General features: G+C 49.6%; 1 protein-coding gene across 1 annotated transcript in view; it reads left to right on the forward strand.

Moving 5' to 3' along the window:
• The window catches only part of LOC119967983 (E3 ubiquitin-protein ligase ZFP91-like), a 30651-nt gene extending 24499 nt beyond the window's left edge, over positions 1–6152 (forward strand). Inside the window, exons 7-8 of the mRNA XM_038801083.1 lie at positions 3698–3797; positions 4321–6152. Of these exons, the coding sequence (XP_038657011.1) occupies positions 3698–3797; positions 4321–5071 (851 nt within the window). The 3' untranslated portion in view covers positions 5072–6152. The remainder of the gene's footprint in view (positions 1–3697; positions 3798–4320) is intronic.
• Positions 6153–13294: the final 7142 nt, after the last annotated feature.

Here is a 13294-nt window from a genome sequence, read left to right on the forward strand (position 1 = left end):
TTGGGTGGGGTTACTGAGTTATGGGGATAGGGTGGACCTTGGGTAGGGTGCTCTTTCCAAGAGCCGGTGCAGACTCGATGGGCCGAATGACCTCCATTTATATTATATTCCATTTGTCAAGTTTTTGCCCACTCACCTAACCTGTCTATACTCCTCTGTAGACTCTTTCCGTTACCCTCACCACTATTTTTGTGTCATCCACAAACTTGGCAAAAGTCCATTCATGCTGCCTCTGCTTGATATGGGATGTGTTGACCTTGGGTAGGGTGCTCTTTCCAAGAGCCAGTGCAGACTCAATGGGCCGAATGGCCGCCTCCTGCACTGTAAATTCTATGATGATCTATGATAATATTATGCATTTCTAAATGCTCTTTTATATCCTTTAGAATGGACTCTTAACATTTTTCCTATGACACAAGTTAAGCTTTGACAAAGAGTCAGCCAGACTTGAAACATTCGCTCCCTTCTCTCCACACAGATGCTGTTTGACCTGCTGAGATTATCCAGGATGTTATGCTTTTGTTTCAGATTCCAGCATCTGCAGTAATTTGCTTTTATTTTATTACAGACGTTAAGCTAACTGGCATATAGTTACTTGTTTTTGTCTCCCTCTTTTTTTTTTGGAATAAGGGTGTTACATTGGCAGTTTTCTAATCCTCTGGGACTTTTCCAGAATTCCTGCAAGATTACGACCAGTGCGTCCAATATCTCTGCAGATATGACTTTTAATATCCTCGGATGCAACCCAACAGGTCCAGGGGACTTATCAGCCTTTAGACCCATTAGTTTCCCAAATACTTTTTGCCTTGTGATTGCATTTATTTCCTGCCCCCCACCTTCTTTTTCCCCTTGTTTATTTATTTTTGCAATGTCATTGGTATCTTCCACCGTGGAGACTGATGCAAAGTATATGTTTAACTCCTCTGCCATTTTCCTGATTTCCCATTATTTCCCAGTCTCATTCTCCAAGAGGAACCTATGTTCACTTCGGTCTCTCTCCTCTAATATATTTAAACAAATTCTTGTTCTCCATTTTGATATTGCTTGCTAGTTTACTCTTCAGTTTATCATCTCCCTCTTTATTATCGTTTTGACCATCTTCAATTGTTTTTAAAAGTTTCTCAATCCTCTGGCTTCCCACCAATCTTTGCCATATTGTATATATTTTTTTCCTTTCAGTTTAATACTATCCTTAACTTCCTCGATTAATAAGGGGATTAGGTTATGGGGAGAAGTCATGATTGAATGGCGGAGCAGACTCGATGGGCTCAATTGCCTAAATCTGCTCTTGCACCTTATGGTCTTAACCATGGTTGATTTATCCCCTTCCTAGAATCTTTCTTCCTCGTTGGGATATATTTTTGTTTATGAACTATTCTCAGAAACCTCTGCCATTGCTGATCAACTGTCTTTCCTGCTAAACTTCTTTCCAAGTGCATTCCAGCCAGCTCTATCCTACTTTCTTTATAAATACCCTTATTTATGTGTATGATTGGGAAGCCTTTAAAAGCGAGCAGAGGACAACTAAAAAAGCAATAAGGGGGGAGAAGATGAAGTATGAGTGCAAGCTAGCTAGTAATATGAAGGAAGATAGGAAGATTTTTTTTTCAATATATAAAAGGTAAGAGGAAAAAATAGACATTGGACCACAAGAAAATGTGGCTGGAGAAGTAGTAATAGGAAACAAAAAATGGCAGAGTAACTGAATAGTTACTTTGCATCAGTCTTCACGGTGGAAGACACCAGTGGGATGTCAAAGCTCCAGGAGAATTGTGCAGGTGAGTGCAGTGACCATTACTAAGAAGGTTCTGGGGAAACTGAAAGGTCTGAAGGTGGATAAAACACCTGGAGCGGATGGACTGCACCCCAGGGTTCTGAAAGAGATAGCTGAGGAGTTTGTGGAGGCATTGGTGGTGATCTTTCAGGAATCACTGGAAGGGTCCCAGAGGACTGGAAAGTGGCTAATGTAACACCGCTGTTTAAGAAGGGAGGGAGGCAGAAGATGGGAAATTATAGGCCGGTTCGCCTAACTACGGTCATTGGTAAGATTTGAGAGTCCATTATTAAAGGTGAGGTTACAGAGTACTTGGAAGTGCATGATAAAAATAGGACTGAGTGAGCACGGCTTCGTCAAGGGGAGGTCATGTCTGACAAATCTGTTAGAGTTCTTTGAGGAACTAACAAGGAAGTTAGATGAAGGCGATTTCCAGAAGGCCTTTGACAAGGTGCCGCATAAGAGACTGTTAAATAAGTTAAGAGCCCATGGTGTTAAGGGTAAGATCCTGGCATGGATAGAGCATTGGCTGACTGGCAGAAGGTGGGGATAAAGGGGTCTTTTTCAGGATGTCAGCTGGTGACTAGTGATATACCTCGGGTCGGTGCTGGGCCCACAACTTTTCACAATACACATTAATGATCTGGAAGAAGGAACTGAAGGCACTGCTGCTAAGTCTGCAGATGATACAAAGATCTGTAGAGGGGCAGGTAGTATTGAGGAAGCAGGCGGGTTGCAGAAGGACTTGGAAAGGCTAGGAGAGTGGGCAGAGAAGTGGCAGATGGAATACAACGTGGAAAAGCGTGAGGTTATGAGAGGGAAGATGCTTAGGAAAGTAGAAGCACAAAGCACAAAATGACAAATACATGAATAGGATGGGAATAGAGGGATACGGACCCTGGAAGTGTAGAAGATTTTAGTTTAGGCGGGCAGCACGGTCAGCACAGGCTTGGAGGGCCGAAGGGCCTGTTCCTGTGCTGTATTTTTCTTTGTTCTTTGTTAAATTCTATGTAAATGATCCTCTGCTAGTGCAGCACTCCCTCAGCACTGACCCTCTGACAGTGCAGCACTCCCTCAGTACTGACTCTGACAATGCAGCGCTCCCTCAGTATTGACCCTCTCATAGTGCAGCACTCCCTCAGTACTGACTCTCTGACAGTGCAGCGCTCCCTCAGTATTGACCCTGACAGTGCAGCACTCCCTCAGTACTGACCCTCTGACAATGCAGCGCTCCCTCAGTACTGACCCTCTGACAGTGCAGCACTCCCTCAGTACTGACCCTCTGACAATGCAGCACTCCCTCAGTACTGACCCTCTGACAGTGCAGCACTCCCTCAGTATTGACCCTCTGACAGTGCAGCGCTCCCTCAGTACTGACCCTCTGACAGTGCAGCACTCCCTCAGTACTGACCCTCTGACAGTGCAGCACTCCCTCAGTACTGACCCTCTGACAGTGCAGCACTCCCTCAGTATTGACCCTCTGACAGTGCAGCACTCGTTCAAGTTCTGTTGTGTTGTTTCAGTTGGAGTTGGCTTTTGGGCCCCGATCTCTGACTGGGAGTGGCGAACACAGCGTCTGCCACACCGGCACTCCCACGAGTTGATCTTCCAGCCTGCAGCCCTACCCCAGCAGAGTGGGCTTCCCAGACTCGGCAAGTGGTGTCACATCCATCATTGGCTTGAAGCTTCGAGCTCCTTCTCCAAGGAGCTAGACGTCATGGAGCTGCTTTCTGCAGGAAACTGCTCTGAAATATAATGTTCGCCTCCTCTCCCACTTCCCCCAACCCTAATACCCGCACACCCCAGCACCCGTGGTTGGTTTACTAAATACTGCTGCTCGATTTTGTTGAATATTCGCAGCAAACTTTACACTTGAGCAGAATTACATCTCGGTCAACTATTCACACCAGATTTTCTTTACAGATCAGCGGAATTACATCTGTGAGTTCTGCGGGCGAGCTTTCAAAACGGACAAGAACCTCGTGGTCCACCGACGGATTCACACTGGAGAGAAGCCTCTGCAGTAAGGAGAGGGGGCTAGTATCTGCATGAGGGCAGAGTTGGGGGAGGGGTTGTGTGATTATAGGGACAAATCTCTTGTCCTTCTTCCCCCGCACACTCCTGTCTCGTGCTCTGCCCCCCACCGCCCCCCCCATCTCCAGCCTCACACTCCTTCCAGTCGCGCCCTCCGCCCCCTCCCGTCGCGCCCCCTCCGCCCCCTCCCGTCGCGCCCCCTCCGCCCCCTCCCGTCGCGCGCCCTCAGCCCCCTCCCGTCGCGCGCCCTCCGCCCCCTCCCGTCGCGCGCCCTCCGCCCCCTCCCATCGCGCGCCCTCCGCCCCCTCCCGTCGCGCGCCCTCCGCCCCCTCCCATCGCGCGCCCTCCGCCCCCTCCCGTCGCGCGCCCTCCGCCCCCTCCCATCGCGCGCCCTCCGCCCCCTCCCGTCGCGCCCCCTCCGCCCCCTCCCATCGCGCGCCGTGCTTTTCTTTATATATGGCTTTTGATCACACACTTGTGCTCTGACTCCGTCTCCCTCTCTGTCTGTCCAGGTGTGAGATCTGTGGATTTACCTGCAGACAGAAGGCTTCCCTGAACTGGCACATGAAGAAACACGACGCCGAGTCCGGCTACCAGTTCTCCTGTGACATTTGTGGCAAGAAATTTGAGAAGAAGGACAATGTGTCAGCCCACAAGAGTAAGAGTCACCCGGAGATGCTGCTGGCCTCAGTCACCAGCCTGGCAGCCCTGGAGGAGAGTGGAGCCTTCGGGGAAGGACCCAGCTTCATCCAGAGTCCCACCTTTGTGGAAGAGCAACCGCTGCCGGCAGACAACAACCTGGAGGGGGAGACCCGTCTGGAAGGGTGGACCCGTCTGGAGGAAGGCAGCTGTCTGGAGGGTGGGATACGTCTAGAGGTGTGGACCCGTCTGGAAGAGGGAAGCCGTCTGGAGGAGGCCAGCCATCTCGAGGAGACCAGCCGTCTGGAGGAGGCCAGCCATCTCGAGACCAGCCGTCTGGAGGAGGCCAGCCATCTGGAGGAGACCAGCTGTCTGGAGGAGACCAGCTGTCTGGAGGAGACCAGCTGTCTGGAGGAGACCAGCTGTCTGGAGGAGGCCAGCCGTCTGGAGGAGACCAGCTGTCTGGAGGAGGCCAGCCATCTCGAGACCAGCTGTCTGGAGGAAGCCAGCCGTCTGGAGGAGGCCAGCCGTCTGGAGGAGGCCAGCCGTCTGGAGGAGGCCAGCCATCTGGAGGAGGCCAGCCATCTCGAGGAGACCAGCTGTCTGGCAGCTGAGGAGCCTTAATATTGTTGCCTCCAAAAAATGATCCCATGACAGATATTTAACTGTAGTTGTTGGCCTTAATCCTGAGGTGCAGAGGTCTGCCCTCCCCACACAGGAGCTGGAGTGAGATGCTCTCCTCTCAAGGGAGCTGGAGTTACGTGGGGGGTTGTCCCTTCAATGGCGCAGGAGCATGGGGAGGCGGGGGTCCTTTCTGCGGGGCCGAAGCCAAAGTCCGCCCCTCCAAAATGTAGGCAATGAATGTCACCATCTGTTGCCTGGACCTTGGCACTTTTACTAGGGAAGATCCGCACATGGGGGAGTAGGTGTGCAGAGGGCTGGTGTTGGTGTGGGGCCTGTTTTGCAGACTGATGCCCCCCCTTTCTCTCTCTTTTCCCTCTCTTTTGTCCCCCCACCCCACACACACACACAAACTGAGCCGGAGTGCAGACCCCAGCTGTTAGTCCAGTGTCTTCCTGTATTCTGGAACTCCAATTCCCCGCCAACCTCCCTCTGACCCACAGCATGAGGAGAAACCCGGAGCTCACGAGTCTGAACTAGTGGTGCAGATCCTGGGATACACGCTCGGTAGGGGAGTGTCTGTCTCCATATGTAATCCCACACTGAGATGCGCTCTGTGTGCTGTGCCTATCTTGACATGGAATGAAGCATAAACAGATCAAGCATCGCTATCTTCTCCCTCTTGAGCAGCCTCCACCCTTCCACTGTTCCTCCTCATTGCACGGACTGCTGCTCTCACTCTGTCCCCCTGCAACCCTTCCCATATACTCCAACCGCCTCGGGGTGCCCTCTCCTCCCCTCCTCTTTCTCGCTCTCTCCTCACCACACCTTCCACTGCTGTCCTCTGTGCGTCCTTCCTACAGCCGGATTCTTTTAAGAGAAGAATCTAGTTTCTTGAGATTTTGGTCCTATTTTCAGGATTTGTAAATAGTTAGTGAGAGTTAGCAGCCAATTAGACAGTCAGTGACAGAGCCTGCGACACGGTGGCCAGTGTCCGCTTCCTGTTGTAACTGTATTACTGTTTAAAAAAACAAAAATTATATCAATAATAAAACCTTCATCATATGCATTCCTGCTATTTAAACATGCCATCTCGGTCAATTTGTGAATGGGGCAGTGGCCAGTTTGCTACTTTAATATTTTCCAGGTTTCTCATGAAATGTCAACCCTACATCACCTACAACAGCACCCTGACACTCTTGGCAAAGGGAGATAATGTCGAACAAATTTGATTGAATTTTTTGAGGAGGCGACTAGGTGTGTAGATGTGCACAATGCAGTTAACGTAGTCTAAGGATTTTGCTGAGGCCTCGCATGGGAGACTGGTCATGGGATCCAGGGCAATTTAGCAAATTGGATCCAACATTGGCTCAATGACAGGAAGCTGAGAACGATAGCCGAAGGATATTTGGGTGTGACTGGAAGCCGGTGTCCAGTGATGTTCCCCAGGGATTGGTGACGGACCGCTTGCTGTTTGTAGTGTGCACTAATGATCTGGACGTGAATGTAGGTCAATCAGTAAATTTGCTGATGACACTTAAAATCATGAGGAGATTACTGGAGGCTAAAGATGGGCTGGTTAGATGGGCAGAACAATGGCAAATGGGAATTTAACCCTGAAAATTGTGAAGTAATGTATTTTGGGGGGGGGTACTAATAAAGCAGGGGAAGACACAATGAACGGTAGGAAGCTCGGAAATATAGAGGATCAAAGGGACCTTGGGGTGCATGTCCATAGATCACTAAAGGCTGCAGGACAGGGAGATAAGGTGGTTATGAAGGCCCATGGGATACTTGCCTTTATTAGCTAAGGTATAGAATATAAGAGCAGGGAGGTTATGATGGAGCTGTATAAAACACTGGTTAGGCCACAGCTAGAATACTGTGTGCAGTTCTGGTTGCCACTCGCTTCTCTCGCTGCCTCAGCTCGCTCTGAGCGATGAAGCTCAAGGTGGTCAAATCCTTCCCGGGCACTCTTCCTCCCCGTAGGCGGTTCTAGGCCATGGATTCCCAGGTGTCAGTGAGGATGTTGCACTTTTTCAAGAGGGCCTTATGGGTGTGCTTGAAGCATTTACACTGCTTTCCTGGAGCTAGCTAGCTGTATTGAAGCTCCAATGGTGCGCCTGCGTCAGGTGATCTGGCCCGTCCAGTGGATCTGATATACCGTGGGCAATGCTTTCATGCTGGGGATGTGGCCTGCACAAGAACAGCGACGTTGGTGTGCCTATCCTGCCAATGGATTTTCAACACCTTACAGAGGCAGCGCTGGTGATACTTCTCTCGAGTTTTGTGCTGGCTGCTGTACATAGTCCACAAATTGCCCCTGGGACCAGGCATTAAATTCTAAAAGTAAAATCAAACCTCAAGCAGGAGCCATCCAATGTGCAACCTCCTCTTGCAGGCTGCCACTGGAAGATGTGACTGCTCTTGTTGACAATAAGATTTGGAATGTGGTCTGTATTGTCCAAGGCCTTGTCATAGATTTGATAAGGGACGGGGGGGGGGGCGTGGAAGGACCTCTGTCTTATAGTTAAGGCCCATGCTTTTGTACGCCTCAATGAAGGTGTTGATGATGGCTTGGAGCTCGGCCTCTAAGTGTGCGCATACTGTAGTTCAATGACAAAGGATGGGATGACCTTGGATCTGGCCCGCAAGCGGCGGAGGTTGAACAGATTCCCAGTTCTGTGGTTTAGCTGCATACCAGCGAGGAACTTGGAGTGAGCTGGGCATCGCAGCAAGGCCGATAGAGAGGAGTGTCACTGTGACAGAACAGCCTTGCTTGACCCCAGTCCGAACATGAATTGGGTTGGAGATGGATCCATTGGTCAGGGTCACAGCTTGCATGCCATCATGGAGCAGGCGGGGGGGGGGGGGGGGGGGAATGGTAACAGCCAAAACTGAGGAGGATGCTCCATAATCCCTCGCAGTTGACCGTGTCGAAGGTCTTTGTGAGGTCAAAGGCCATGTACTAATGCTGTTCCCTGCATTTCCCTTTAGATAAATAGTCCAGTGGTAATGTCACCACCACCTTCCCATAGCCACAACTTGGTTCAAATGTAACTTCAGTATTGTTGGCAAGACCAAGGTGAAATTTTCCCACCTGTTCCTCCACCTCCAGGTGTTATCTTTCTTCTAGCTTTTGGGGGCATAGACTACTCTAAACAACTAGGCCAGTGGTGTTTATTGAGAGTCGACTGGAGCAGATTTGAGGTATGAAGGGGCAAGTCGAACGAGGACAGGTGAGGGTTAATTTGAGACAAGGTTTTGAACAATAAATGGTGAATTGTTACATCATGCGGCTGTGGTTAAATTTCAAATGGGAAAATGGTGATTGAAACATCTTGAATGTATTTATCTTAATTAGCTATATACAGATTTGGAGAGCCTGTCCCACTCCAGGCGTCCCTTAATTGGCCAACCAGCTTGAAATTGTGTTCCCAGACACTCGCAACTGTGGAAGCGTGTTGGCGTCCTCTTTCGGGCACTCTGAGCGCATGCATGACTGATGTAAAGCTCACACCTGCACCCACAAACACAATTGGACATAGTGAAACCTACGCACACGGAAACGCATGCTTGCACATGCACAGAAATACGAACATTTTCACACTCCCGGAGAACTGTGCATGTACGCTCAGTTTCTTAAAACTACACCCACCCACCCTGCATTGTCTGATACCAGTACAGAATCTGCACAGTGTGACTTGGAGCACCAGTGAACTGTCGTCATTCTAGGGGGAAGGGATAGTGTGTATGACAGCTCATTGAAGGGAGTGAACAAGCTGGTTCTGATGTGAACTCGGTTGGGGCCTGTGGAAGTGGGCACTAACAGCACTGGTAGACCTAGTTGTGATGAGTGTCTAGTGGCCATCGCCTCTGCTTCTACTGCAACACGGGCTGAAACCATCCAACTTCCTGAGTGCAGCTGAGACTGCGGCCAGGAGACCCATGCAGACTCGTTCTCCCATGCACACCCAAGCGCCCATGCAGATTCGCACTGCAGTCATCATGGCTGTGGAAAGAAATTCAACGATCTGCTCCAGCAGATTCCTAGGATTGTGGGAAGTGGCAGTGTCTCCGCGGAGTAGGAACATGCTGCCCTCTCTCAGGGTAACAGCATTTGTTCTCCCTTCACTGCCATTCCACCAGTGTCCTTGCTGTTACTCCTCATGGAGACGAGACTGCCGCTGCTGCCCATGTCCAGGTGGCGCAGTCCAAATCGGAGCCCTCGAGCTGCTCCTCCCAGAGTTGCTTGAGTGTGTCCTGCAAGACCATCCGCAATCTGCCCTCCAGTGGTTCTGTGCAGAGCGATCTGGGATCCTCGTCCATGAATTGCAGAAGTAGTATGCAGGTACAGCAAGTAATAAACAAAGCAAATGGAATTTTGGCATTTATTGCTAAAAGAATAGATTATAAAAGTAGGGAAGTGTTTCTGCAACTGTATAAGGCATTGGTAAGACTTCACCTAGACTGCTGTGTAGAGTTTTGGTCCCCTTATTTGAGGAGGGATGTAGTGGTATTAGAGACAGTTCAGTGGAGGTTCACGAGATTGATTCCAGAGATGAGGGGTTTGTCTTATGAAGAGAGATTGAGCAGTTTAGGTCTATACTCTCGAGTTTAGAAGAATCAGGGGAGATCAAATTGAGATATATAAGCTAATAAAGATGATTGACAAAGTAGATGTAGAGTCATAGAATTTACAGAGCAGAAGGAGGCCATTTAGCCCATCGAATCTGCACTGACCATTGGAAAGAGCACCCTACTTAAGCCCACACTTCCACCTATTGCCATAACCCAGTAACCCCACCTAACCTCTTTGGACACCAAGGGCAATTTATCATGGCCAATCCTCCTAACCTGCATATCTTTGGACTTGTGGGACGAAAATGGAGCATTCCACACAGATTGTGATCAAAGCCAGGAATCGAACCTGGGACCCTGGAGCCGTGACGCAACAGTGCTAACCATTGTGCTACCTTGCCGCCCATCATGTAGACTGGATGGTTCATCCTGTGGGCAGTCTTGAAGGAGAGGTCATGGTTTTCGGATAATGGGGCGCAAATTTTAAACAGGTGAGGAGAAATTACTTCTCTCAAAGGGTTGTGAATCTGTGGAATTGACTACCCCAGAGTCCAGTGAATGCCGGGACATGTGAGTAAATATGAGGAGGAGATAGATTTTTAATTAGTGGTGAGTTGAAGGGTTATGGAGAATGGGCAAGAGTGGAGATGAAGCCGAGATGAGATCAGCCATGATTGTATTGAATGGCGGAGCGTGCTCGAGGGGCTAAGTTACCTATTCCTGCTCCTCGTTCTTATGTTTAGTGAAAGACGGAAGCCTTTCAGCAGCCATGCTGCATTCATTAGGACGTCAGTGGTCAAGTCGAGGGAAACTCCTAAAAAGGCACTGAGAGAATACACAAGAGTAAATAGTTCAGTTTTGTTTGTAAAATTGGATTTGTTGGATAAAGGTGTTAACGAAAATATTTGTCCAGACTAACTTTTATTATGGGACGATGGCCTGGGGAAGCTGTGATGGGGCATGACCGATGGATGTAACAGTGGGAATGGGAAAGGGCGATTCTCTTGCGAGAAACAAGTCTGTCAGGGTTGAAAAAATTCAGGATATAACATCCTTGCCACTCACTTCTGTCCTGCCACCTCGATTCCTTGTGGCAATGCCAGCTCAGTTCAGGCTAGTTTTTGTTAATATGGTTCCTGGGATGTGGGCATCGCTGGCTGGACCAGCATTTATTGCCCATCCTGAATTGCTCTTAAACTGAGGGCATTTAAGAGTCAACCACATTGATGTGGCTCTGGAGTTACATGTAGGCCAGACCAGGTAAGGATGGCAGATTGAATGCAAATTACTGCGGATGCTGGAGTCTGAAACCAAAGAGAAAATGCTGAAACATCTCAGCTGGTCTGGCAGCATCTGTAGGGAGAGAAAAGAGTTAATGTTTTGAGTTCAGGTGACCCTTTGTCAAAGGATAGCAGATTTCCTTCCCTAAAGGATATTAGTGAACCAGGTGGGTTTTTATGACAATCGACAATGGTTTCATGGTCAGCGTTAGACTTTTCAGTACAGATTTTTTACTGAATTTAAATTTTACCATCTGCTGTGGTAGGATTCGAACTCGGGTCCCCGGAGCATTACCCTGGGTCTGGATTACTAATCCACTGACAATACCACTACTCCACTGCCTCTGTCCCAATCCCTCTTTACAGACCAGCCTCGCTCCATTTGTCAGTCCTGTTATAGACCCAGATTCACCGTTAATTATAGAGCCCAAACCTCATCCAGAGTTTGGTCACCAAATCCTCTGTGCTCCCTGAATGTGACCAGCAGCTCTCAATCCCCAGAAAACCACCCACAACACCCCCACTAAAATGGCTCCGGAATGTGGCAACTGGGGGCTTTTGACAGTAACTTCATTGAAGCCTATTTGTGACAATAAGCGATTATTATTAATAACAGTCAAAAGCCCCTCAGCTGCATGCTAAAAGCCTGATCCATTTTAAATGAACACTAGGCGGGTGTTTCTCATGTTCTGAACAACTGTTCAGCTAAGAGTGACGAACAAAAATATTCTGTGGAAAGACGCAGGCCAAGTTTCAAACACATGGATCCAAGCTGTTGAAGTCCCGTTTCCAAACATGGAGTACGTGACGACTGGCTCCACTTTATAGTATCGAGCATTGTAGCTCTGGCATCGGTTATTCTAATCCTCCATGAAGACCAGGGAGAGATATAAGTGAACAATATTGACTTTCAAAAAAGGGAAATGGATAAACGCTCAAAGGGAAACAATTTCCAGGAATTTGGAAAATGGACTGAGGGATTGGGATTAAATCAGCGCAGTAAGGCAATGGAGGGATCCAACCACAATTAAAAGGAATATTAAAATGGAACTGATACCAGATATAATAACTTTGGCACACCAGCTAGATGAGAAACAACTGGTAGCATGGTGGCACAGCGATTAGCACTGCTGGCTCACAGGATCAAGGCTCTGTGTTCAATTCCGACCTTGAGTGACTGTGGAGTTTACTTTTTCCCCATGTCTGCGTGGGTTTCCTCCGGGTGCTCCGGTTTCCTCCCACAGTCCAAAGATGTGCAGATTAGGTAGATTGGCCATGATCAATTGCCGCTTAGAATCCAACGATGTGTAGGTTAGGGGGGTTATGGGGTTATGGCAGGGGAAGTGGCCTAGGTCGAGCGCTCTTTCAGAGTCGTTGCAGACTCGATGGGCCAAATGGCCACCAACACTATAGAAATTCTATGATAGGACTTCTGGTGGCGATGATGTCCGAGTGAGCTGCACATTCGGCGGGCTCTCACTCCGGCGGGCGTTTAGGGGCTGATTCCCCGCGATAGCGGGACCACGGAGCTGAAGGAAGGCGGCAGCGAAAGTGCTGAGGAGCGGGCTGCGGCACATGGAACAGTGGGAGTCCAGGAGGCAGAAGAAGAGAGAGAAAAAGGGACAGAGACAAGGAGCTGAAGAAACTTACCTGGAACCTAAGAAGGTGGACACACGGACCCTGGACTTAGCAATCCAGCAGGCGCTGGATAACATGCTTCAGGTAATGAAATCCAGTTTTGAAGCGCTGAAGCGGGACAGCTTGGACCCAATCCAGAAAGCGGTGGATCAGCTGAACCAGAGACTGGATGCGCAAGATGTTAAAGTTAAGGAGATGGGAGAGGCGGTGGAGCAGCAGACGGTTGCGGCGCTAGAAGTTGACGGGCTGAAGGAGCGGCAGAGAAGACTGTTAGACAGAGTGGAAGAACTGGAGAATAGAGCCCGCAGGAACAACCTGAGGATGGTCGGCCTCCCGGAGGGGGCTGAGGGAGCTGATGCCGCAGCATTTGTAGCAGACCTATTGATGCAGCTGATGGGGGCCGAAGACTTTCCGCGACCGCCGGAGCTGGAGGGGCATACAGAGTACAGGTGAGGCAGGGGTGGCCATGCGGACCTCCCCCCCCCCCCCCCCCCGCCCGATGGTGATTAGGTTCCACAGGTTCGTGGACAAGGAGCGGGTGCTGCGGTGGGCAAAGAGTGCCAGGAGCAGCGCGTGGAACAACAGTGTCCTCAGCATTTACCAGGACCTAAGCCAGGAGGTGGCTCAGCGGCGAGCAGCCTTTAAGAATGTCAAGGAGGTGCTGTTCAAGAAGCACGTGAAGTTTGGTCTGCTGTTCCCAGCTCGGCTATGGGTCACGCACCAGGGT

The sequence above is a fragment of the Scyliorhinus canicula genome, chromosome 6 (assembly GCF_902713615.1).
Source record: "Scyliorhinus canicula chromosome 6, sScyCan1.1, whole genome shotgun sequence".
NCBI lineage: Eukaryota > Metazoa > Chordata > Chondrichthyes > Carcharhiniformes > Scyliorhinidae > Scyliorhinus > Scyliorhinus canicula.